The sequence below is a fragment of the Nycticebus coucang genome, chromosome 19, assembly GCF_027406575.1.
Source record: "Nycticebus coucang isolate mNycCou1 chromosome 19, mNycCou1.pri, whole genome shotgun sequence".
NCBI classification, from domain to species: domain Eukaryota; kingdom Metazoa; phylum Chordata; class Mammalia; order Primates; family Lorisidae; genus Nycticebus; species Nycticebus coucang.
The window spans coordinates 42,455,129-42,482,266 of NC_069798.1; the positions used below are offsets into that span (position 1 = coordinate 42,455,129).

The window sequence follows — 27,138 nt, forward strand, 5'->3', positions numbered from 1 at the left end:
TGATCTTTAAAATAGATAGGCAAGAGTCCCTACTTAATAAAATAAGCACCCTAAGATAGTCACCATAGAAGGCTATATAACTAATACTTTACAGCCATTAAAAATATCTGTTATAATAAAAGAATATATAATAAAACAAACAGGTTTATGATATAGGCTGAAAAGAAAAAAGCAAGTTAAGAACAGAATTTATAAACAGGATACCATTTTCATTTAAAAACAACAAAAAGTGGGAGGATTTATATGGAAGTATTATCTCTGGATGGTGAGAACATTATGAAGTGCTGGCTCTTCTTGTCTATATTGTTTTTTAATTTTCTGAAAGGAACACATACTATTTGGGAATTATGAGGAAAACACAGTTGAATGTTTCAGCAGCTCCCTCTGCCCCTCCCCCCGTCCTACAGGCTCTTGGAAGGAATTCTCTGGAAGGAGTTTGGGGCTTCCTGGGCTCCCATCTCCCGGGTGTGTGGAATGTGAGAAACAGCCAAAACCAATGATTAGGAGAGAAGAAGGGTAAAGCATCCACATTTTTAGCCAAAGATGAAAGGAAAGCAAGTTGCTTTCTGGGGCACCTCCAACAGCTGCAGTCAGTAAAGGGGAGCTCTACACCGTCAGAAAAGCCATTGCACCCATGACACCATCATTTAAACATGTGAGTTACCTCCAGATGTGACCAGGTTGAATGTGGGTACATATGCTCCAGCGTGTTTGCTAAATAATCAACCGTGGTGCTTCAGAATCACTGGGGTCAGGCAACATATAGCAGCTGGGAGACCAGAGGAGACAGAGCGGCCAGGGTGCACAGAGCAGGAGGCAGAGACAGCACTCACAGTGTTTCGGACCACTCCAGGGTGTTTCTGGGCTCCACAATGCTTGAATGACCGAGAAGGGCCCCCTCATGATGGGAAGAGGAGGAACGGGCTGCAGAGATACTCCTGGGGAGGGGCTGGGATAATCCCAATCTCCCTAGCCCCAGTACACTCAGAGGTCAGATTCCAAAACCCCCACTTCTAGTGAGTCAGGATGCAAATGCTTGTGGGTTGCAGAAAACTGGGTATAGGGAGGGAATAGCAAAGGACAGAAGGTGCCCAGTCACAGGAAATATTAGAAACACAGGATTCTTCATGCTTCCTTGTGGGAGGCTAGGGCCTCACCATGGCTGGTGGTCAAATCTTAAATAAAGGCCAAGGCAGTGCACAGCCCCTGCCATGCAGTGACCCCACTGGGGAGCTTTCACAGGGTGCACAGGGCATTTTAGCCGCCCACTGGGCAGAGTCATCAGGCTAAAATGCCAGGCATTCTCTGACATGCTCCAATGGTGAATTCTCAACAGAAGAACCGTGTTCCAGAGATACATGAGATCCCATCCTTTTGCCACATTCTGAGCATGTGACCCAGTATTGGCGGTAGTCCTGAGTGGTGGGTTAGGGGTCGAGGGAACCCCAAAGATGGGGCCTCCCTCTGAGAGCCTCTGCTATCAGCACTTCACTGGGATGAGGGTCAGGCTGGAAGTTCACCGTTGAGGGGATCTAAGGGAACATCTCGTTTTCTTTGCTGCCCTGCAGAAGCCCCAGTGAGTCCCAAGGAATATAGACACCAGACCACAAGGGCAAACAGTCGGCATTTAACTTCAGGCACTAAAGTTCCTCTTGGAATAGGAATTATTTTGTATTGGAAAAAAAATCCAGACAATTTGGCATTTGAGGCTGGAAGGTGAACCCCTGGGGCACTGGAGAAAAGGCAGGGGAATGAGCAGAACTGAGGGGTGAGGCAGGAGAGAGGAAGAGTGTGGGAGAGGCAGGGGGAGCAACACGTGGGGAGGTGGCGGGGGCTGTGGGGGAGGGGCAAGAGGAAAGCCCAGGAAAGGTGGTTGGTGGTGGAATTTTAATACTGTGTTCTAATGTTCCATTGTCAGTTGTTTGCCCTGCTGTGATTGGAGGCTGTCTGGTGCCTGGTGCAATCAGTAAAGTGTTACACACAGAAATGCTGCATGCGCGGGTATGTGTGTTGGTCCTGGCTGACACTGTGGGTCTGGGTTTGGGTGTTACCAGGCAGTGTGGCGAGGACAGAGGAGTAGCAGAGAGTGAGGGCTGAGGAGATTGAGGGACCAATGGGCCTTCTCAGCCAGACCCCAGGCATGGGGGGAAGCAACCAAAGACCTGGACTCTGTTTAAATCTCACAGAGCACAGTGACTTCAGCTGCCATCTGCATTTGTGTCACATGGCAGCCTGGAATTCCTCAGAAGCCATCCTCCCCTTCCAGACTCACAGTTTTTATCTTGAATTGAAAGGATCTTAGATGGCAAGGACCATGCCTACAGTTCTCTCTGTAGACTCTCCCTCAGTTCTTGCTGCAGCCCATCCTGGCCTTCTCTTACCCTATTTGTCCTACTCACCAGGGTCAGATGATCTTGGCTACAGTATAAGTTGAGCCTCCGCCAAACAGCTCTCCAGCATGGCCTTCTCCAGTCTGCCTCCTGGCCTTCCTGAGCGTCCTCCTCCTTGTCCTCCACACAGCCCTGCGCCCCCACGCAGCTCCTCTCCAGCCCCGACCTGTGGTGTCCTGCTACCTTTAGACTTTTGCAAGCTGTTCTCCTTAATCTAAAGAACCCAGTTCTGCCCCCTCTCTTATCTGAATCCTTCTCACCACTTGAGACCCAGACCCTGTCCCTCCCTCGGAGGTTAGCCTTGCTCTAGCCACGTGGACACCCTTGCTGAGCTCGGACTATTCGGAAGAGCTGGGATAGACACTTGCGGTGCATAGCATACCTGCCCTCAGCCCACCTTCCAGCTCCCTCCATCATCCTACACATGGCCCTCCCAGCCTCTCCAGGCTCACAGCTGGGACTCTAAGCTATGTCCATGTCAGTGAAACCATGTGCTCAAGAACCCTCCTGACCAGACGGAGTATGACACAGACACAGGCAGAGATGCCCCAGAACAGCCCTGGGTCAATGGGAATGTTTAGACTCTTCACCTTCCTAGGGGAGGGAAGGCTGAAACTCAAGCTCCTGGAACCCAGGACATGGTAGCAATCCTCCACAGCATTTTATAAAAGGTGACATGGGGGCCCTTCCCAAGAGAATGTTTTGACAAATGGGAAAGGTGAAGAAAAAGAATCTGGGTGCATCAAAGGAGGAAAGACAGTGAAGACAATCACAAAGGGGGAAAATGGTTCATTTTGTTCAAAAAAGGCAATCTGGGGACTCTGAAAACCAACTGGGCAGCTCCCCAATGTCAGCAGCTTCTCCCTACCCTGGGGCACTCGGGGTAGGACACGTGGCAAAGAGGATGGAGGTTTCATGTATTCTCTTTACCGTGCCTACACCACTGGAGGGAGAGGCTTCAACAGCGAGCCGTGCTGCTGAGTAAGCAGTATAAAAAGGCAGGTACCCTGTTCTGCAGAAATGGACAAAATAAGACGTTACTCCTGCCTCAACACTGCAGTATTAGTGCCACAGCCCATGTTCCGGGGAGCAAGTTGTGTGAGGCCTGATCAGCCTGCAAGGCACAGAGCCCAGGTATCTCCCAGTCTGTTGAACCCCACTCCTCTACGGCTTCCCCTGCCTCCCCTGGAGGTGCCAGGCCATAAACCTCAAGGTCACAACCTGGAGCCCCATGAGGCCTTAGGGGAGTCTCCCACACAGCTCAGGGCCAGAGGGCCATGTGCTTGAGCGAAACGCATACAGCAAGATCATGGGCTTTGAGGACCAGCTTCACCACCAAAAAGCTTCATGGTCTGAGCACCTCACTGTTCTGCTCTAGGCCTCAGTTTCCCCAGGGAAAGGTTAGCACAGAGCAGTGGTTTCCAATGTCTCTTAGACCCAGATCCAACTGATCAGCTCTCTGTTCCATTAGGCACAGATTGAAAACCAGCCATCTAAGCCACTCCTGAGGTCCTTCAACATCTCTGAAATTTACACTTCTGCTAAAGTGATCTCAGGTTTGCTGTGTGTACATCTATGTATGCATGTGTTGGTGTTAGGGGAGAGGACTGAGAAGAAGACAGCTGTGCCTGTTCTCACCAGGTCACAGTACAGTGAGGACACAGTGCATGACTTCCCCAGCATCCTGTCTCCCAACAGCTCTGTGATATGTGAGGAAACCAAGGCCTTGGATGCAAAGAGATTTAACCAGCATTCTATGGAACTAAGTGGTAAAGCCAGACTCAGACCTAGGTGTCATGATCCCAAGTGTTTATTCTCCCACATTAAGGAATAGCTAATGTGAATTCTTAGATCCAAATTAGGCATTACTATTCACAAAAATCGAGAGAGGGATTGAGGAAGGCTGACAGGAGATCCCTAGGGAATTTCTGGCTGACACATGATCTGTCATTGGCAGAGGTCCTATAGTCCTTAATACACCTGCAGTCAGATGTGCCTTCTCCCAGAGAAGCTAGTCACCCCTGGGTCCTGGAACTGCATCATTACAGATTAATGGCCCAGGACTCTACCATGGCTGAGTTGGTACTCACTTGCTGGTGAGATGGAGCTTGGGAGAAAGCCCATTCTCTCCAAAAAGTGTGACGAAGACATTGGCATCTGTCCCTGCACCACGAACATCACCTGTGGCTGTGACCACCTCATACACTGGGGGAAGAAAAGAGAAGGCAGATTGAAGTCTCAGGAAAAAAAAAAAAAAGGCAGAATCCTATGTGGGCCTGGGGAAACCAGAATTCCTGGCAGTCCCTCAGGAGATGCCCAGACACCAGGGACTCTGGGGCACTCTGCCATACCCTGCGAACCTCTGGGCCAGGGCCAGACCCACACCACATTCTGCTGCAAAACTAACACTTTGCACTTAAACTGTGCACTCATTTTGCAGAAGATGAGTTCAAGGGCAAGGTGACAAGTCCAGTTCACACCTCACACAGTGTCAACACCAAAGCCTCCAGACATCCATTCTGTGATCTTCCCAGCACAGTGCAGGGATACTCTCCTAGACACCTCCTTCTTCAGAGGCTGCACTTGGCTCTCAACTTCGTCTCCACACTCCACCAGGCAGCTATGGCTAGCCCTCACCTGCTATGACCTCCTGGGCACTAGCATTTCAGTCTCAGGATAAGCCATCCTAGGGCTTTGCAGGGCTCTGTCTTTGGCAGTGGTACTGATTTCCCTCTCTAACCCTGTTAAGTTTGTTCCCTTTACTGTAGACATCTTCCCTTGTCAGGGCATCCGTACAACTAGAGCACTGTTTGCTTCCCAGGCAGAGAAGTAAGACTACGTCAGGCTGGATTCTTAGAGACAGCAGAATTCACTCCAGCCTGGTTAATCAAGCAGGATGCTTCAGGAACCTCCCAAAGAAACCTCACAGAAGTGTTGGAAAGACTGGAAAAACGTGCCCTAGACCGACTTCCATAAACGACTCCCAAAATCACAGCCCAGAACTTGCCTGGGGAAAATTGCTGCCACCAGCCACCCTACAATCATGTCATCTCTGCCAAGACCAGAACACAGACACCATTGCTTCTCCCTTCTGCTGTGACTCATGTCTCCAAAATGAATGCCTTGTCTCCTGCCCTTTTTCATCATGAAGTTCACTCCTAAGTCAAAGTCTAGCACTGGAACAGCTGATTCTGGGGACCTAAGGCACACGGCTGCAGTAAGGAAGGCTGAGCCAAATAATAATAATAATAATAATAATAAAAAATCACTCCACATTGAGAAGATAGAATTCTCAATGTGGGAGCCACTAAAATGTGGGGAGGGTGTTTGAAATCTCTGTGGCATGTGACAGATGTCCACCACATCATGAGACTGAATGAATACCAATACTTAATGATGATAGTAATAAATCATATTGATTGATCACTTACTATTTACCCTGAGCTAAAGGCTTTATATACATGACTACACTTGATTATTAAAGCAAACTTATTATTGTTCCTAATTCCAGCCTCAGCAGGCAGGTCTCCAACCAGCTGCTGAGTATATTTGAGCTGCCCCAAAGAGGCCCAGCTGATCAGAAAGATATTTCCAGGTTAGACATTCGTCATTCAAACCTGTCAGTGCAGAGCCCATTGTACAGAGGGGGCTTGTCCTGGCTGCAAATGGGAGTGTGGGGGTGGGGAACTGAGGAATATTAATAACCTTGAGCCCCTCTGGTGGGTTAGGCACCATGGCAGGTGTTTTACAGGTACTACTTGCACAACAGCTTGCCCGGGGGCTGGCACAGGGTGGTGGCGAGTACTGGACCTTGGTGCTACAGGGCTCTGGTACAGCCACTATCTCTTCCACTTAGAGCAGGTGACCCTGGACAAGTCCCCACCTCTCTGTAACACCTGAACAATAATGCCTGGTTTGCAGGGCTTAGAGATGATGTACGTAAAGCCTCTAGTACACAGAAGACTTGATAACAGCCTGATTTTTAAAACTATTATTGTTTGTAGAAGAGTTCACTGTAGCTCTGAGAACTAAGAGCTTGTTCCTTTGGCAGACAGGATGTTAGCTCAGCATGCTCATGATGCACATGTACTCCAGAAGCCTAACTCTTATGTGGTCCTTCCAGGCCTGTGATGTGCCAAGAACAGAAAGGTTTGAGGGCGAGTGGACCTTTGCTTTTGATAAAGGTCCTTGGTTCTGAGGAAGGTCCATCAAGGCACCATGATGGGCAGAAAGGAAGCAGTACATTTGCACAGCTCCTTGTCTCTTGTGATAACCAAGGCCTTAATTCTTCACAGTCTATACCACAGGGGAACCTGATTTGCAAACAACCCCTGAAGTCCAACTCCTGACCCTGTTGAATGCAGATCTGGGCCCTGAATGTTGTCGCCACAGTATGTGCAAACACAAGGGCATTTCCAAATCCTGTGTGCACAGGAGAACAACCAGCTGGAAATCCTAAAGCCACATCACACAAGCGAGAAGACAAGGGGGCCTGGGGAAGCTTGGTGTAAAGGAGAGCCTGGGGTACAGGGGAGGGAAGAGAAAACTACCTCAATAGTTGATTCAGGGGTACACAGCTACTAGCCATAAAAAAAAAAACCAGATAAAAATTGTACTTAATTAAAATTAAGACCATCAGAGAGTGAAAAGGCAAACCCAGACTAGGCAAAGTGCTTGGAATGCATATAGCTAAGAAAGGATTCATAGCCAGAAGATACAAAAAAATCGCATAAATCAATAAGAGAAACCACACAATTTTTCCATTGGCAACAGTTTTTTTTTAAATAAGCATATTCTTAAATAATGTCTGGATTGTTCACTTTTAAGTATTTACCCAAGAGAAATAAATGCATGTCCACACAAAGACTTACACACAAATGTTCACAGCAGCTTAACAGACCCACACTGGAAACAGCCTAAATGCTGTCAGCCAAGTGAATAAATGAACCACCTTTTTTATACTCATATGACAGAGTACTACTCAGCAAGAACAGGGAGTGAACTACTGACGAGTGCAATACAAAAGAGACTCTAGCGTGATGCTAAGCAAAAATCAGACACAAAATACTGCATCCTTTGTAACACCATTTATACAAAACTCTAAAAAAGGTAAATCTAATCTATTATAGTAGGAAGCAGAAAAGTGGCTGCCTAGGCTTGGGAGCAGGGGCAACGGACTGGGAAGGGACACAGGGAACCCTAGGGAACTAATGTAAATGTATTGATTTGCTAGTGGTTCACAGATGTAACTCTCATCAAACAGGAAATTTGACATAAATGTGTTTTACTGTAAATAAATTATACTTCAATAAAGTAAAAAACTGGACAAAAGACTTAAACAGGCATGTCACAAAAGAGGGTATCCAAATGGCAAACATCCATATGGAAAAGTTCTCAGCATCATTATTCAGCAGGGAAATGAAAATTAAACACTGCCACGGACCCACCTGAATGGCCAAAATTGAGAAGACTGACAATACCAAGTACTGGCAAGAATTTGGAGCCACTGTCACTCTCACACATGATGGTGGGCATGCAGGGTGACACAAGCCCTGGTAGCTAAGCTTGGGCTACCCTGTGACCCAGCAACTCTACTTGCCCCTGTCAACCCAAGAGAAACGAGTGTATGTTTCCTTCAGAATATCTGAGCGAGATTTGCAGCAGCCATACTCAGAACAGACGAAAACAAGAAATAACCTGAATTTTCACCAATAGTAGAATGGTTAATATAAATGGTGATATATGTATCAAATGCAATGGTACTCGACTATAAAAAAGAACAAACTATATGATGAGTCACAACATGGATAAATCTATCCAATATACTATTGAAAGAGATCCTAGATGCTCAAAAAAGTGTACACAGTATGATTCCATTTACACAAAGTTCAAGAATGGCAAAAAACTAATCTATGATGACAGAATCAGGAGATTTATTACTTCTGGAAAGGGCTGCGAAGGAGATTTCTAGGGGCTGGAAATGTTCCATATTCTGATCTGAATAGTGGCTACGCACGCATGTAACACAGAAAATGTCATCACTCTGTCCTTTCATGAGTTTTGCACTGTCTGTACATTTCTCAATTTAAAAATTCTAATTAAAAAAAAATCAATTTAGATGGCTGAAGAACTGTCCTGTGGAAGACAGAGATCTTGTAGAAAACACAAAATTCTGTTTGACTCCAGAGGGGAGGACTCTGACTAATAGGGTCACCTGGGCAGCACAAAGAATTGTCAATGTCAACATAGTGCTGTTCCTGGCACAGAGCCTGGCACACCGGGAGGTGCTTAATAAATATTTACCCAGATGGATGAATGAAAAAACATAGGAATGAATGAAACAAGCAATGAAACCATGGAACTAAATTGGCCAGGATTTGAATCTCAATCTTCCATTACTGGCTATGTGATTTTAACCAAATATTTTACTAAGCTTCAATTTCCTCATCTCTGAAGTAGGGATAGATTCTTCCTTGAAGGATTATGGTAAGGATTAAATCAAATAAAGTGTTCAATATTCATTGTCATTGACCTAGCACTTCTTATTCTGAAATTTGATCTTACAGACACTCTTCCACAGTTGCATGAAAAGATATGTATTCCATAAGTGGTTACCATCATAATCGTTATCATTGATATGGTTTGAGTATGTCCCCTCTAAGATTCAGGTGTTGCCAGGGTGATAGTATTAAGGGGTAGGGCCTTCAAGAGGGCTTCTCCCTTGTGAATGGGATCAGGTGCCCTTTTAAAGGGTGTGATGGAGGGATTGGGTCCTCTCTTGACCTTCTGCCTTCTTCCATGTGAGGGCACAGCAAGAAAGCCTTCACAAGATGTTGGCATCTTGATCTTGGACTCCTCAGCCTCCAGAACTGTAAGAAGTATGTTTCTCTTCCTTATATATCACTCAGTCTCTGGCAATCTGTTATAGCAACACAAAACCAACTAAGACTAAAGTCACTACTATTATTTCCATTGACAATATCCCTAAGGGTACTGCCTTGGGAAATTGTATCACAGCAGATGCTAGATAACCCCCGTCTGGGATGCAGGAAAGGAGATAACCCCTGGGCTAGAAGCCTGTGAAGGATAGGCTATGAGGTTCCTTCAACACTGTTCTTCCTATGACGTCTTAGTAAGGGATCAGACCAATATGCCAGGGTCAGCCTGCTCTCACTGAGGGAGGTGCCCTCCTCCCTCTGGCTGTTGGGAAACTCCCCGGTAGCCAGAAGGTGGTGGAAGGAACAGAGAAGAAACACCTAGGCTTTTCCTCTCTTCTTCCTCCTCATCATATTCACCGAGATTCTCCACGTTAACAGTAAACCTTAGAGCTCAAAGAGAGTAGGAGGCTCATTGTTCCTGAACTGTGAGGGTGACAACGGCCGTGCAGCAGGAGCTCAGTTTGTGACTGTAGATAGCATCATCCACCCTTATTCCTGGTGCCGGCATCAGACTGGGGAATCAGTGCTTCTCTTAGAAATGCCAGCATGGGCTGGGCACAGTGACTCACTCCAGTAATCCTAGCATTCTGGGAGGTTAAGGCGGTGGATTGCTTGAGCTCAGGAGTACAACACCAGCCTGAGCAACAGTGAGACCTCAGTCTCAACTAAAAATAGAAAGAAAAAATAAAACCTTGACAACCACCTGAGACTGAACAAGAGAATCACTTGAACCCAGGAGGTTGAGGTTGCTGTGAGCTATGATGCCATAGTACTCCAGAACAGAGTGAGTCTCTGTCTCAAAAAGAAAAAAAAAAAAAATGTCAACATGGCCTTCAACTCGGCTTGCCCTTCACCACAGCTAGTTAAGACTGGGCAGCACAAGAACAAGGACCACCTAGACCAGCTAGATTTGAATTCAAATCCTCACTCATGTAATCTCAGCATTCTGGGAGGCTGATACAGGAGGGTCCTTTGAGCTAAGTAATTTGAGATCATCCTGAGCAAGAGAAAGACTTCATCTCTACTAAAAATAGAAAAAAAAATTACCCAGGTGTTATGGCAGGCACCTGTAGTCCCAGCTACTTGAGAGGCTGAGGCAGGAGGATCACTTTAACCCAGGGATTTGAGGTTGCTATGAGCTAGGCTAATGTCAGGCAGTCTAGCCTGAGCAACAGAGTGAAAAAAAAAAATAATTTATATTAAAAAAAAAAAAGAAAGGCAACAAATCCTAATGCTCGTACTTAGTAGCTGTGTGATCTTAGGTAAGTTACTCAACCTCTCTACGCTCAAGTTTCTCACCTGCAAAGGGGTATAATTACCCAACCTGCCTCTTTAGGTTGTTGCACAGATGAAATTGGTTAAATGAGTAAAGTGCCTGATGCACAGTGCATTATTTATTAAATTTGGCAGCAACATGAGATGAAATAAGGAACTTGCCTTGGAAAGGGTATTTGAAGTTCTTGTCCTCTATCCTGACTTTGACCTTGCTGATGCCACTTAATGTCCTGGAACCTCAGTCCTCAACCTGTGAAATGGGACTGCCTTAGCTGCTGTCAGGATCTTGAAACTCAGACATGAGATTGGAAGTGAAAAGGCTTTTAAAAGGGTAAAAAGGACTGTTATGGTCAGGCTGAGGCATGTGGACCCATGAGCAAAGGTGAACAGGATGCCGGTATGAAAAGTTCTAGAATGTTCTCACCTGTAGTCATGGGGGCTGGAGAGGAGAATCCCCCTGGAAATTGGGAGTGCTACTCAGGGACTTCCCCGGGTCTCATTTCACTGCCCCTCTCCTGACCGGATGGTCAGAGCTTAAGCAGGTGTGCTGGGAAAGGGTGGCCCATGCCTCTCTTGTTCTAGGCCTCCTTCCTTCTTCCACAACCCCCACCTCTCCAGCTCAGGGGTAGCCCAGGACACCACACCTGAAAGCGGCTCCCCCTAAGCCGCCGCTGGGACTGCAGCTGAGTCCACCTCCTCTGAGCCCAGGATGTGCAGGGGGCTGGGTAATGGGGACTAAGGACCAGTGAAGTAAATTCCCAGGCTCAGAGAGTGCAGGGTGGCTATAGCTGCTAGCCCCACACACAAGCCATGCATGAAACAATGGAACAATCGAGAATTAGATATAATCAAGGAAGACACAGTAGTCTGAAATCAAGGTGGGCTTCATGGAAGAGGTGGAGCCTGAGCTGAGCTTTCAACGAGGGGAGGAGGAGGAGAAAGGACAGCATGAACAACCCGTGGCAAGCACACAGCAGGAATTCAGTATTTGCTGAATGAATGAGTGAATGAATATGGTGCTCAGGGGACTAGTGAGCCACTGAAATGCCTCCAGGGACCAAACGGGCAGCGCCTGTGAATAAAACAGATCTAATGTAAGACGATAAGGAGCTGCAGAGACTGTGGCAAACAGGATGGACCAAAAAGATTTCAAAACACTGTAAAGCAAAAAAAAAAAAAAATCAATTTTTTGAAACTCTACAGGCCAAAATTGGCCCCTGGGTCCTAGTTCACCACTTCTCTGGTTTACCTGGCAAGGAGCTGGAGCAATTCCTTACAGCTCCCATATAGCCCAGAGGAAGAAAGAGGACACTGGAAGGACAAGGCCTGGGCTCCAGAGCACCAGCTGCCCTCCACAGAAGGGCGGGGCAGCTCTTTACAAAGCCTCAGGCTCCCGGTCTCCATTACCCACAGTGGGCAGCTGCCTGCAGCCCCTCTGGGCACACCATGAGGAGTCAGCTTCCTCCTAACATGGCTTCGCACCTCAAGCGGCTCAGGATGCAGACCACACCCACAGGAGCAGGCTGGAGCGTGGCTTTGGGGGCACTCCAGAGCTGGAGAATATTCTAGTCTGTTCTCTACCACTAAGACTCTGTAACCAAGGACAATTCACCTCACGTCTCTGTACAGAGGACCCAGCGTCATGCCTGCCCTCCCCGTCCGAGGAGAGGTAGCCCAGACGGCCTGTGCGGGAATCCCGGCACTGCCTCCCGCATACCCTGCCCTCGATTCCCCAGAGGACCCCACACCTTTGGCCTTGTAGTACTCGTGCTGCAGCTCCTCCTCGTCGTCCTCCGAGGCGTAGTTGAGCAGCTCTGCCTCATACAGGGCTAGGAAGTCGATGTCCTTCTTCCGCTTCCTCTTCTTCTGGGGCATCATTTTGCCAGCTGCCCTTTCCTGGCACTTGTGAGCTCACCACACCCACCTCCTCTGGCCTCCTAGGACCTGAGGCCCTTGTTCCCTGAACTCTGGCACCCACAGGCCCCCCTGTCACTTCAGGTCTGGGTGGGCCCACTTTTCTCAAGTCCTCTGTGGCCAAGGAGATTCTCTCCTCTCTGGCCTCAGAGCTGGACCTCGGCGTTCTACCTCTGCCCTTCCTGGAGTCCCCTCCCTCCACTGGCCTCTTGCGAGCTACCTCTCACTGGGTCCCTTCCCTGGGGTTTCTCCTTGGGCCTCATCTCTTATTCATGGAGGCTGAGGCAGGCTGTCTTCTTTCCTCCCCACCCCCGCCTCTCCAGCCGCCTCTCCTCCCTTCACAGAGAATAGGGTGACATGGAGACCTGGGCTTCCATTTCCCACCTGGCCTCACAGCAAGGGAGCCACCTGAGACCCCCCCTTGGCCACCCCAGGGGAGGTGAGGCCCTCAGCTTCATTGCCCACCAGGGCCCCAATAGCACCCCAGGGCCTGGGACCCTTTTGAGGAGGGTAGGGCCCCAAGCTGCCAAGCTCCCCAGGCTCAGAGGCCTGGGTGTCCTCCATTATTCATGACCCCGGATCGTCTTACGGATCAGGCGGTGTTCTTACCGGATCCTTCTCTTTCTGCCTCTCTGCTTGTATCTCCTCAAGACTGCTGGCTTCTGGAAGTGTCTATTCAGCCTGGGGAGACCGGGGCACTTCATAAATACCTCCAGCACAAGCTCTCAGATGACCCACAAAGCATTTACTCAGTCCTGAGCCACTGCCCTTGCCTGGCCAGAGTTGAGGACCTGGGGATACCCACTGACCCTCAGGGGACCCCCCAGCGACACCCAGACAGGCTGAGCAAGATTCACCAGTATGTTTCTTTACAAGAACTGTTTCCCTGTATTGCTCTCTGCACTTTCAAATGGAAAAGGCCACTCGGCCCTTCCCTTGTCCACTGTTACCTCTACTTGGGGACTTCTGGGTCAGTCAGGAAGGAAAGTTCCTGTGTATCCTCTAGACTCTTCTGTCTTGCCTATTTTGCTAATATTTTACTAGGACACTTATTAATATTTTATTAAGATTTTTTACAATATGAGTTGTAAGAATTCTGTGTAAATCCTGAAATGCTGGAAATTTTCTTTTTTTTTTTTTTTTTTTTTGGCTTTTGGCCGGGGCTAGGTTTGAACCCACCACCTCTGGCATATGGGACCGGGGCCCTACTCCTTGAGCCACAGGTGCCGCCCTGGAAATTTTCAATTCACTTAAAACTGTCATTTCTCTGCCCTTGCAAGGTTGTTGGACAAAACTGAGCCCAAGTCTACCACAACCTGGCTTCTGTTTTCACTTCCATAAAAGAGGGATAATGATCCCCTGATGCATGTTCAGCAGTTGGAGAAAGTGCTCAGTATGCAGAAGCCTCTAGAACACATTACAGATGCCATGACTCCTGCAATAGATTGGATATTTGTGGGCCCACCAAAATTCATATGCTGACATCCTATCCTTAAGGTGATGGTATTAGGAGGGGGGATGTCTGGGAAGTGATTAGGTCATGAAGGTGGCACCCTCACAAATGGCCTCATTAAAGAGGCTCCACAGAGCTCTCTTTTTGGGCCCTGCCATGTGCCTGAGGCCTAGTGCAACTTCCCGAGCTTGAGTAGAAGTAGATCCATCGAGCTACTTCCACGTAGCAATCGCTCAGCAAGGCCCAGCCTGAAACTGCCTCTACCTAGATACAGCCAACGTGGTACCATGCCATTGGCCCAACCCTGTTTTACCACCCATCACACCATTTCACGTACCTCATCCCTGGCCTCCTTTCCCCGCCCCTTCCCTGCGCCCTGTATAAGCGGCTCCTTGACGCAATAAAGTTGAGATCCTGCTTCGACAGACTCCCGGCTCCGTGTGTTCCTGTTCGAGCCAGCGACACTCGCCATCCCACTCAGCCCCTGGGAAGAGATCAGGCTGGCCCCGATCTTCCCTCAACTGCGACTGCCGGAGGACCCGGCACTCCCTCTTCTTTGGGGCCATGTGAGAACACCTGAAATAGGCCCTCTCCAGGCACCAAATCTCCTGACACCCTGATCTCAGACTTCCAGCCTTCAGAACCATGAGGAATAAATACGTTTCTGTTGTTTGCAGGCCAGGCAGTCTAGGGCATTCTGTTATAGCCCCCAGACTAAGACAGCTCCTAATCTGAGTTTCTCTCTTTCATATAAGTCTGGTGCTTTGTTATAATCTGAAACTGCTCCTTCAGGCCACATGTGTAAAGCCAGCCCCCGTGTCCCCTGCCTTCCGTGGGGCCAGCCCACAGAAGTCTATCAGAGGTTTCAGCATCCTCCCAGTCTCCTGGAGGACCATCTTGCTAGGGCCTGTGGCAGCTCCTCCCCTGTCAGGCTCAGCGATGCACCCTGTGAGAGCCAGCATCTTGTGCCCCGTTAACTGTGGTGTTCCCGGTACCTATAACAAGGCTGGCAGGCACATAGTGGGAGTCAGTGAGCATTTGTTCAGTGATGAATGAGCACACACGAGCAAATTGAGGCAGGTCTATAAAGTAGCCATGAAAACATAGTCCAGAGCCCAGAAGGAACACAGTATGGGCTGAACAGAAGCCACACTTTAAATGATATGTTAGTGAAGTGGATATTGTTCTGAGCACATCTGGCCTGGAGAAGAGAACATTTCAAAGGTCTGTGGGAGTTCACTTCCCAAATGTGAGCAATAGTCTTATAAAGCAAGCATTGGACTGAGCTGTGCAGCTGAAAGGGCCTTCCTCCAACTGTGGTGGCAACTACAGAAAGGCAGGTCTTATCCCAGTGCAGAGAGAACCCCAGGACACTGAGTGGTACTGGGCAACGGTGTCACAGCAACATTCAGGTGAGGGCTGGGTGGCATCACTCGTCACCCTGAAGCAGGGGTACACCAGCAGCCTTTGTGAATTTAGTCCCAACAGACCTCCAACCAGTGGCTTAAATAGTCTATGACTCTCAGTGGCAGGTGCAGGCAGACTGTGCAGAGGCTGTGACAGGCAACCCAGCCAGTGGCCACCAAGATGAGCCCCAGGCCAGGGAAGAGTGCTAGCCAGCTCCCACCTCTGCTACAAAACCCAGATTAGAGAGAGGGGCTTTGTTCTCAGAGCACTGGGCCCCAGGTGGCCTGCTCTGAAGTCTAAGCTGGGGACCGAGACAAGGGCAGAAGGGCCTCCACCAGCCTGGCTCAGGGCCCCCAGCATGAGGTAGCATTCAGAAAGGAGGAGGGAACCAACGAGACTTTCCACTAGTACCTTATCTGTCACCTCCCTGTCTCACTACCTCTCTCTTCCTAGAACTCTGCCCCCCAACTAGGCCCCAAACCGCCACCACCTAGGACCCCCCAGCCACCACCTACCCCTCCCTGTTCTGCATCTAACCCCCTCCAGGCTGCTGTTTAGGTCAATGGTTCCTGACATGTCATTCCAGGAACACCTGGATTAGCCCCTCCAGAGGAACTCCTCACAATGCAGGCTCCTGGGCCCCTCCACCAGGCCCACTGATCACAATCTCTGAAGGTGAAACAGGAATGTACTTCCTTGACAACCCCTTCTCCCCCAAGGTGATTTTGCAGGGGTCTTCAAATGTTTTAAACAGGGAGCCAGTTCACTGTCCCTCAGACCATTGGAAGGCCAGACTACAGCTTAAAAAAAACTATGAATAAATTCCTATGCACACTGCACATATCTTATTTTGCAGTAAAAAAAAAACAAAATGAGAACAAATGCAATCACACCGCCTCATGTGGCCCGCGGGCCGTAGTTTGAGGACCCCTGTAAAAGTTTGGAAAGCATACAAGCCTGTGCCCTCCCAGATGACTTCACTATCAGCACACTTGGACCAGTAGGCAGTCATCAGCAAGCTTCTGTCCCAGTGTGCACAGCCTCAACTGCACACAGGAATCACCTGGAGAAACTGTAAATGCCGACACCTGGGTCCCATCCCCAGGTTTGCTTGGTCTGAGATACAGCCTAGGCACCAGGAGTTCTGTGCAATCATGTTGAGGATCATTACATCCTTACTCAGGTAACTCGGATGTGCTAACAGGCATCTTCTAGAGGCATCACCTGTGCTTTTGTACTCTCAGCCAAAGGAGTGCCTTTAAAGGGGAAATTTCAGATGGAAAGGAGAATGTTTGGAAGGTGGCATCTGAGCCCCAAAGCCTGGGGCAACTTTGTTCCTGCATTTATCCATGCAAGTCTCCCACAGAGTAGGGGACAACTCTGACCCAAAACATCCTCACCATCCCCCGCCCCCCCCCCAACCACCGTTTGCTGAGAGATGGCCCTAGAGTCCTCCCAAAGTCAGAAAAACAGGAGTGAAGTTTAATGGTGGGAAGCGCTCGCCCCCTGCTGGCAGAATGTGGTGTGAACTCAGTGTTAATCACTGATTCTTTAGGAAGGATCTTTACGGTATTACCAGGAAATTATTAGAAAAAAATCATTTTGCATGAAGATCCATTCAGAGAAAAAAATACAAAACACTGAGTAAGATGCTCATTTTACTTGGGTACCCATTCAGAGAAAAGATACAGTGTTTATTGGAAACTTTCTTTTATTGAATTCAAAATATTTTTAGAGAATCCCAAGGCATTGGAATACAACTAAGAGATCAGCGTCTGAAACAATCTTGCATTAGTCGGGGTTTTCCAGGGACACAGAACCAGAAGGATAGATAGATTTATAGATACACAAGAGGGCACTAATTAGGAAAATTGGCTCTTGTAAATATGAAACCTGAGAAGTCTAACCACAGGCCATCTGCAAACTGGATTCATAGCAAGGCAATAGAATGGCTCAGCCCAAGTCTGAAGGCCGGAGACCCAGGGAGACTGATGGTGTAACTCTGAGTCCAAGGCCAAATGCTTGAGAACCTATGAGATCCTGGGGGTTAGGGTGCTGGTGCAAGTTCTAGAATCCAAAGGCCAGAGATCCTGGAGTTCTGATGTCCAAGGACAGGAAAAAAAGTGCTTCCTAGCTCCAGAAGAGAGAAATTTTCCTTTCCTTTGTTTTTCTGTTCTTTCTGGGGCCCCAACTGATTGGAAGTTCCTGTTCACACTGAAGGCAGATCTTCCTCACTCACCACGCCCACCTCCTCTGGAAACACCCTTACAGACACCAGCAGAAATCACTCTTTACCTGCAAAGCTAGGTACCCCTTAATCCAATCAACTTGACACCTAATATTAACATCACAGATACCAAGAGCTGATGGGGACATGGAGCAACTAGAACTCTCACACTGCTGGTGGGAGTGTAAAAGGGGACAGTCACTTTGGAAGAATAGCACTTCCTTATAAATCTAAACATTTCTCATACAGCCCAGAGATACACTCCTGGGTACACACCCAAGGGAAATGAAAATGTATGTCCACATAGGAACTGTTTGTAAATATTCACAGAGGCTTCACTCATAAAGAAAAACTAGATGCAGCTCAGATGTTCAGCAACTGGCCAGTGGAGAAACAAATGGAAGTCCACCTATACCAGTGTTTTTCAACCTTTTCTATCTCACAGCACACTTGAACCTATAACTTTTATGTTAACCAAAAAAGGAGTAAAGTGAAAGAATATACTTACAGTGTTTTGAACTTCTTTCAAAAATAATTTAATTAATAATCTTTAAAAATGTTTGCAGCACACCTAGGATCCTCTCATGGCACATGGGTTGAAAAATCACTGGTCTATATAATGGAATACTACTAGGCCATGAAAAGGAAGGAAATGGGGATGTATGCTGCAACATGGGTGGATCTGAAAAGCAGTATGCAGAGGGAAAGAAATCAGAAAAAGTGCATACTGCCTGATTGCATCCATGTAACACTCTTCAAAAGGTAAAACCAGAGAATGACCAGTGGTTGCCAGGGGCTGGCATGGGTGAGGGAGTGTTAGGAGGCATTTCCTGGCCTTAGGAGCAGGGCGTGGCACTACCCTGTCCCTCTAATGTGGCCTTCCTCATGTGCTGCCTATCCATGTCCATGTGACAGCTTAGCTGTGTCAGGCCGGGCCATGTACCTGACTCCCACCCCCAGCTCTTAGGTGTGAGGATCCTTCACATGGCTGGCTGCAAGAGGGTGCTTGGGGCATACTTTGCAGACCTGCCTCTCATGTCAGCAGAGCCAGAGTCTAGATCTGAACAGAGTGAGGGGGAAGCCTTAGTGCCAGGCACATTCTCCAATCTAGGCTTGATGTGAGGCCCTGAGTGTGCCACGTGGTGAGGAGTCCTAACTGATAAAGCTGACACTTGCAGTCCCATAGGTTTCTTGTGTACTGATAAAAATGCAAAGGGTGGATAGGTAACTACTACTAATGGGGAAGGTCTGCTTATCTCCTTGGCCATTTGCATGTGCACACACGCACGTACACCCACATGCACAATGAGCTCATTGACCCAGTCTCCTCCTCTGCGTACATTCTCCTGGTGCAGGATCGCTTTGGTCATGTCACTTCCCAGCTCAAAAACCTTCACTACAATCTGGATTGCAAGCAATGGAAACCAATGGCTAGTTTAAGTAGAAAATTATTTTTTTAAGTTAATAAGGGGTTGGATATCAGAATTTCCCAAAAGTCTAGAAGCCACACTTAGAGGTGTACCCTGGAAACGATGCCTGGCCTTGTGCTGGCCTGGAGAACAGTCCACTGCCACCTGTGCTGGGCCTGAGCTGCTGCTGCTGCTAGAACCACAGCTGTTGTCTGACCCTGATAGTGCTGCCCTGGTCAGAAAGAAGGGCCTCTGCTGCCTTCTTTCAGTTCAGGCGATTGCTTGTCCATCTGACTGGTCAAGCCTCAGTCACAGGTGTGCACCCTTACTGGAAAGGCTGGCAAAGTGAATATATATTTGGTCTTTCCAACTCCTATACTAGGACCTGTGCTCATCTCAAGCTTTAGAAGGAGATTGGATGCTAGATTGACAGAAGAATACCAAATGTTATGACACTAATGGAATCCTAGCTCCTGGGGCTGACAATGGAGGCTCTATAATCTGACCCACCCACCTCCTTGTGAAACCCACATGGTAGGAAAACTGAATACATCCCTGTTCTCTAAACATGCTTGATGCTTTCCTTCTGCAAGCCTTAGTTCCACTCTGACATTAGAGCTATTACAGGCATTCTGTGTCAGCCAGTTATTGCTACAACACAAGCAACCACAAAACTCTCAGTGGCAGAAGCATTATTTCTCACATGTCCAGGGCTGGGTTGGGCCAATTCATGTGCATGGGCTCAGCTGGCAGCTTTGCATCAAGCCTAGGAGCAGCTGAACTTGGCCAGGACAGCTCTGCTTTCCATGGATTCATTCTGGAGCCACACTGAGGGAGCAGACACCCAGGGAAAGCTCTTTTCATTGCCACAGTAGAAGTGCAGGGGAGACGGAAGGCAAGTTGGGCAATGCAAGCACATGGGAGGCATTTACTGCATCACATCTGCCAACAACCTTTGGCCAAAAAAACAATGCATGTGGCCAAGCCCATGGTCAAGGGGCAAAGAAGTGTTCTCTGTTTGGGGGGCTGTAAAGTGACAAGCTGTCTGAGCACAGTGAGGGGGTGGGAACTGGGACCAATAATTCAGTCTATCCCAACTCCCTACCCTTTCCTCCAAACTTCAGTTCCTTGTTAGCAAGTCCTGTGCCTAGCAGAGGGGGAATGTGGCTATCAGGAAATGGTAACTGAATGTACGAATTAGAAGCAGTAGTGAGCACTCATAAATGTGAAGAACGTGAGTGCACATCTGCTGTGCCCTGCAGCGCACACACACACACACATATACACACACATCACCACACCACCTGCCCCTCATTTCTCACTCAAGGTAACCAGCTGGTCTGTGGTGTCCCAAAGTGAGCTATGTCCTATTCTGCGAGCAGGAGAGTGACTCAGTGCTGCGACATTGGTGGTTTTCCGGTTCACTGAGATGTTGGTTCCCACGGCTACCTTGGATCCAGCCACCTGAGTGTTAGAAAAGCAGGCCTTCTCCCTCCTCTGCCCCAGCAGAGCAGAGGTTCCTTAAAAATAAGTCAGATAGTGTCACTGCCTACCGTATGCCCTCCAGCGGCTTCCCTCACTCTCAGGATAAATCCTAACCCTCCCCAAGGCCTGCAGGCTCTCACCTCCCCACCCTGTTCTCCAACCCTCATTTCCACCAGCCCCACTCCTCTTCCTGAATAGGCTCCATCGATAGCGCACCTGGCCATTCACATCAGAGGCAAACGCCTTAGACCACAGCTATGGAGCTAGACCTCTCCTCTCTCTGGGGAGGGCCACTGCTTTGGTCCCCTCTACCCACCTTTCTCACTGGGATCACCTAGAAAATCCCTGCCACCTAGAAAATCCCTGCCATCTCACTAGGGCATCATCCTCACTGCATACCTGCCACCACCACATTCCAGAAAACTGATGAGAACACATTATTCCCTTATTGCCCTGTCTCCTAGAAAATCGACTGCCAACTCCATAGCCCCATTTATTATTTTTTCACTTATTATTGTTCAGACTAGGTCCCCCCAGAATTTGGAACCGTCAGCTACTCCAGCCCTGTCTCAGGCCTCTGCCCCCACCCACCCTGTCAGAGCACATTCATTCCGTGCTGGCTTACATATCCGGACCCATCTGCTTGTAAGGCTTTGCTCTTCTCTGATGGGCAAGACCTGGTTACTGGCCACTTCTGTAAAACCCTCCTTCACTCCTCAAGCTCCCTCTGCCCTGCCCTTACCTCAGTAGCTGCAGAAACTCACTGATTTGTAATTATGTCTGCAGAACCCACAGATAGGGTAAAAATCACATTTATTTTTGGTTGATGAGGATAATCCTACCCTTGACACTAGAGTAAATATTGGACAGGCTATGACTGTTTGGGTCACTTTCAGGTAATTTAAAAATTTTGCAGATGTCGTAAATGACAAGCAGCTCTGCAAGTCGGTAATGAGAATTGTGTGTCCCACCAGAGCCACCCGCATCAGAGCTTCAGGAAACAGATCTCACGCCCCTGCACCTGCAGGCTGAAGAAGCTGAGCACTGCCTCAGAAGGGGATGGTCACCTTCTGTCCTGCTGGCCTCCTCTTTGTCTTGGCAGCAATGGGTTCTGACATACACCCCAGCTCTCCACACACACACAAAGCAGGGTTACTCTCATGAGAGGACTTTGTACACTCCCCTAGGCTCACAGATGTTTGAAGCCGTCTTTTCACTGGGGACACTCTTTATTCCCAGGCTTCTTCTGACCAGGCTTCCTGACACGGGCCATTCCTCTCCTTTGGATGGGCAGGTTCGAATCCCACTTCCACTTCTGCCCCAGAACTATATGCACAGCCTCCCACTGCCAATGTCCCCTCACCCTGGCAGCCTACTTCTTCAGCAAAATCCCTTTTTAAGTGTCCTCTGGTTGACATCCCTACCACGTACCCCTGCCACCAGGCCTCACACCCCTTTGGTTCTCTGCCAGCCCAGCTCTGTGCCCCCAGCCTCAGCTTCCTCGGGAGACCACAGGCTCTAAGGCTTAGGGACCCACCTGCAGGGCATCTATACCATACTCTGTGAAGGAGCCCTTCTCACTAATCCTTGAGCCTGAAGGGATCATTGACACACATCTGTCCCCCCACACACACACTCCTCCAAAATTAGCAGTTCTCTCAATTCTCTGCCATGCCTTTCATGTATCTGATCTGCAAGAAGGGACCCAAAACAGTTTAACTGGTTTTCAGCACATTTGTCTGGAAATTTTGTACCTGGTCTAGTGTCTCCTTTGGGAAGAAGTGTGCATTGTGGCTGGCACTTTGAAACTTCCAACTTGACATCTTGTTACCTTGCTATCTTGTCACCCTGGGTGATCTCTCTCCTCCAGCAAGCAATCCTATTCTGGAGTGGGCCAATGTCTTAGACTTCTGTGCCATTTTTGTTGACTGGTCTGCTTATTCCACATAGCTTCTCTGGAGTGACCTGAGCTGTCGGTTCTACTGCCTCCCCACCTCACCCATCACTCCAGCACTCACCACCAGCAGTAGCCTCCTAATTGGGCTCTCTTCAGGCACTCCAGCCCCCAGAAATTCCACACTCCACACTGCAGACAGGGGGAGCTTTTTAGCACCAATCTGATCACATCCTCTTTCTCTTTAGGATCCTTCAAGGACTAGCTGATTCTCTTAGAATCAACATTGGTTTCAGGTCAACCTCTCCGCAAAGGGTCTCCCCTCTGTCCAGCTCTCTGGCATTGTCTCCCACCAGATTCCATGAAAGAGCCAGGCAGGCCTTCCATGAGGGCTCCCAGCTCTCTCCCCAAACAGGGCCCAGCACTGTGGCTTCGGCCTGGAATTCCTCTACCTACCACTCCAGCCTGCTAATGCTCCTGCCCCAGGGGAGCTCTCTTTGATGCTCAATCCTCCTGCAGGGCCCCCTGACTGAGCCTCTTACCACTTATATGCTCCTTTGTAGCAGGTTTATAATTAAACATTTAGCGTGAATGTTGTTTTTTTTTTTTTTTAACTTGTATTTCTCTGGCCAGACTCTATGCTTCATGAGTACAGCAACTGCATGTGCATTTGCTCATCCCTGTATTCCAAAATTCTCAAGTAGCCAGCCCAAAGCAGAGGCTTGAAACCTACTTGCATCAATGAATGAGTGCAGTGACAAATGGCACACACTTGATAAATATTTATTAAATGAATAAATGAACTACAATTGCCTTTGGTCCTCCAGCTCATTCATATATTCATTCATTCATTCAAAAATATTTATGGAAGTCCCACTTCCCTGATTGGCAGCTTTTTCTTGCCATGATATAATATGAGTCAATGTCCAGGATGACCCCAGATAGAATCCTTAGACACCATTGTTTGAGTAGTTGACATTTCACAATTACAATAATTAAACATTTAAACATCTTACAGTTGTCACCAAAATTCATTTGAAAGAGGAAATGGTCTTCCTTTGAGAAAACATCTTTGGAAGGTGGAAAGTGCAAGGTGGGCTGAGACCCATGCTTAGTAAGAGTACAGGCACACAGAGAATGTTAAATGGCTGCAAAGAGAAAATGGGAGCAGTGTGTTTTGTATTGAGAGGAGTTGGGGAGGTGAGAACAGGGAGGCAGAGAAGAGGTGGAAGAGAAGAGCCAGAGAAATGGAGTGAGGCCAAGGTCACTTTAGGCTGCCTCTATCTGCAGTTGTTTGTTTGGAAGTGGTTTCCATCCTTCTCCCATTCCCTCCCACCACACTCTGGAACATATTACATGATCATAGATTATCAAGGAAAGGGCTGCATCTATTACCAGGATGGACCACAGATACAAAACAGAAACATGCCTGAAAGCAGGAGTCTGAAGTCATGGAAAGCCCCTAGGACTTTTCAGAAATTCCATTTGCAAATTCTTTGCAAAGAAAGACCATTTCCTCTTTAAGATGAATTTTGGTGACAACTATAAGATGTTTCCTGGGAAGCTTTGGAATTTGCCAAGGTGCAGATCTGGGGACTCCAATCAATCTTGGCTACATCTCAAGGGGAAGACAGGCCCCAGGCAGGTAGTTTGCACGTGAATTCAAAATTTTTTTGGTATGATACTACTATTCTAAGGACACTCAAGAAGATGGGCACTGAACGACAGGTCAATGTTTGGTTTCTGTAAGAGGGTAGTTTGTGTTCAGATGCCTGCAATGTGACTCTGCACCTTGACAGAGATGCTGTGCTTAGAGGGAGGCAGGTCTGCTTAGCTATGGGCCTTTTTTCAATTATGAGGATATCTCAAACCCACCTGCTCCAGCCCTCGGGGACCCTCCCTCCTTCTGCTAAGCCCCAAGATCTTCTCTCCAAGTCTTCATGCCCCTGTACACCGTCAGTTTAGCACTCTACTCAACTCCATCTTGATCTGGGCTCAGAGCCCTTCCCAGTAGCCCACCTTCTCCTGCCAAACACCGACAGGCTTCCTGATTCTCATGTGTCCCTGCCACTGCCCAGAGGTGAGCCAGGGTGGGCTCTTCAGAATACCCAGCAACCTCTCCACGCTGGGCTGTGCTTCTGTCAGCCCACTCTGGCACAAGCCCCAAACACACACACACAGTCTCTCTCTCTCTCTCTCACAGAGTCACAGCCAAGGAATCTCAGCTAGATGAACCATTTGGCTGGTGTTATTAGATAGAAATTGAGGGCCTTTCAAACACAGTGACAGATACAAAGTACCTGGGTTGTGTTTTCAGGCATAGCGTTCAGAATGATGGCACTCAAGGACAGCCACACACAAGCTGGAATTATGCTGAGGAGTTTGTAAGAACTACAGCTCCCAGAACAAAATTTGCATAAAACAAGACCAGGGCTACAGCCCTCCCTCCCCGAACTCTCAGAGTGGCACAGCCTTTCTCTCCAGGGACAAGAAAGGAGTAGATCAGAGGAAGGAAGTGAGAGAGGAAGAGGGGCCCACAGGTCAGCAGGGACCCCCCATTCTCACCCAGTGGAATGGCTCTGCAGGGCTCAGCTCCTAGAGAGGATGCTAGGGAGGGATGGGCTGAGGAACTGATGGAGACCCCCCAGGGATGAGTCAGTGCCACTAACCCCCCAGGGACAAACTCCTCTGGCTGCCTTCCTATGAGACCCTGGGCAGGGCCTCTGCTCAAGGAAACCAACATCATACCTGGGCTGAAGCCACACCCCGGCACAGGACATGGATACCTGGCTCCAGGGCAAGAGGTGTCCACAGTGCCTCTGTTGACCCCCCATGTCTATCCTTCTGTTATTCTGGGTGGGAAGTGGCAGGGGACCAACTCCAGACTATACCACTGAACAACCTATTGTATGCTTGTTGAGATAAAGTGTTAATCTTTAGAAAACACATGGACACATATATGTATTGCACGGTTCAGGCAATATAGAATTGAGAGAAAAGTTATGGCCCCCTGAATGGAGGCAGGCCTGGTCCAGAAAGGGAATCTGCATGCTGCCCAGCCCCTGCCACACACCTAAATCATGTGTGCAGTGTGTGGGAGCCCTAGGGAACCAGCTTCGCTCGAGGTGATCTGAAGCAGAGGGACTTGCTCAGCCAGCTCCAGGAAAGGCCAAGTGTCCCACTGGGAATGAGAACAAGAGACTGGGCTCTAGGAGCAAAGCTGCCACTTAGGACCCCACTAGCCACTCCCAAAATGGTCACAGCAGCAAGGCTAACTGCCTCGCCACACATCCTGCTTTGCTTGGTGCTGTGGCCTTGGGTGACCCTGCCAAGCACCATGGCTTCCCCTCCTGCCCCATGACGTACAGCCACCCAAGGCTGCTGCGCTGGGTGCCCTGGGTTTGGCCCCCAAAGAGGAACCAACACCAATCAGATAGGAGCAGCCACCTCAGAGGGGAGAAGAAAGTGAGAGCAAGACACTGGCCACTGCCCCTGCCTTCCAGCCCCTCTGCCTTGGGGAAGTTTCGACACCCATTGAAGCCCTCTACCATGTAGCACCAGGCCCCAGATACATTACTGTCATCTTTCTGGGCCTCAGTTAAGGAGGGTAGTTGCACTCTGCCCTGTCCTTCTCGCGGGGACATGGCAAAGTTTGTGAGGAAATGGGTGGTGATGATGTTTAGAAAGTAGAAATGATCAGGGCGGCGCCTGTGGCTCAGTTGGTAAGGCGCCGGCCCCATATACCGAGGGTGGCGGGTTCAAACCTGGCTCCGGCTGAACTGCAACCAAAAAAAAAAAAAAAAAGAAAGTAGAAATGATCGCCTGTCTGGAAAAAAGGTTATATTCTTAAATTCACAAATAAACCCAGGCCTGAGTCACTGCAGAGTCGGCCCGGGCTCAGCCAAGGTCCTGGCCTCCCATGCACAAGGACAGAATCGGGGATGCAGAGGATGGCCTGGCCATGCCATGGACCCCGCTGTGGGGCCCCTTTGATGTGGGAAGGGAAAGGGACTTCTCTCTCTCTCTCTCTCTCTCTCTCTCTCTCACACACACACACACACACACACACACACAGTCCTTTCTTCTTAGGAGAGAGGCAGCAATAGAGTGTCACCAATGTCAGAGGAAGAATGTTAAGTCCAAAAGAGTGAGTTTACCCATGTCACTTATCCTGCGTCATCAGATAATGAACTATTCACTTGCATGAGTGCCAAGATAACCCAGGGTTTAGCATTTAAGCACCAAGCACTCATTCATTTTGTGAATGAGTTTAATGTATTTGGGAATGAAAAAAATTCTAAAATAGACAAAATGCTTCCCTGCCTTCTTAAAGATAGTCTATCAAATGTTGTTCAAACATTTCTGTACCCCTGCACTCTGTAGATGTCACAGGGTGATCTGAGCTGAAAGGCCTTGCTGTCCTCAGGATCACTATGACATATTAATATCTGCTTGCCCCCCAAAGACCTCAGGCTACTTGAAGTTTTCTGAGATACATGGTTTGGGTCTTCTGAATGCCAGAGTGAACAGGATTTTAGCTGCCCCTTCTTGCTGTATCTAACACCTATTATTCTCTTAGTTTGCTTCATTATTAGAAACCAAAATCAAGTTCATTAGAATTGAATTTAAAATGAAATTTAATGCCATAAGTATATGCTGCCAGTTAAATGTTTGGGCTTTCATTTACAGCTTTATAGCATCTATTTCAGGGGCTCAAAACTAAGTAATTTTCCTTCACCTGAGCCC

At 48.4% G+C, this 27,138-nt stretch overlaps 2 protein-coding genes across 2 annotated transcripts in view; both read right to left on the reverse strand.

The window, feature by feature from the left end:
- The window catches only part of LOC128571705 (lipoxygenase homology domain-containing protein 1-like), a 28,786-nt gene extending 16,305 nt beyond the window's left edge, over window positions 1-12,481 (reverse strand). Inside the window, exons 1-2 of the mRNA XM_053571346.1 lie at window positions 12,352-12,481; window positions 4,481-4,595 (exon numbers count right to left, since the gene is read on the reverse strand). Coding sequence (XP_053427321.1) covers window positions 4,481-4,595; window positions 12,352-12,481 — 245 coding nt within the window. The remainder of the gene's footprint in view (window positions 1-4,480; window positions 4,596-12,351) is intronic.
- Window positions 12,482-13,139: 658 nt separating this feature from the next.
- The window catches only part of ST8SIA5 (ST8 alpha-N-acetyl-neuraminide alpha-2,8-sialyltransferase 5), a 102,910-nt gene continuing 88,911 nt past the window's right edge, over window positions 13,140-27,138 (reverse strand). Inside the window, exon 10 of the mRNA XM_053571718.1 lies at window positions 13,140-13,198. The gene's annotated coding sequence lies outside the window, so the exon portion shown is untranslated. The remainder of the gene's footprint in view (window positions 13,199-27,138) is intronic.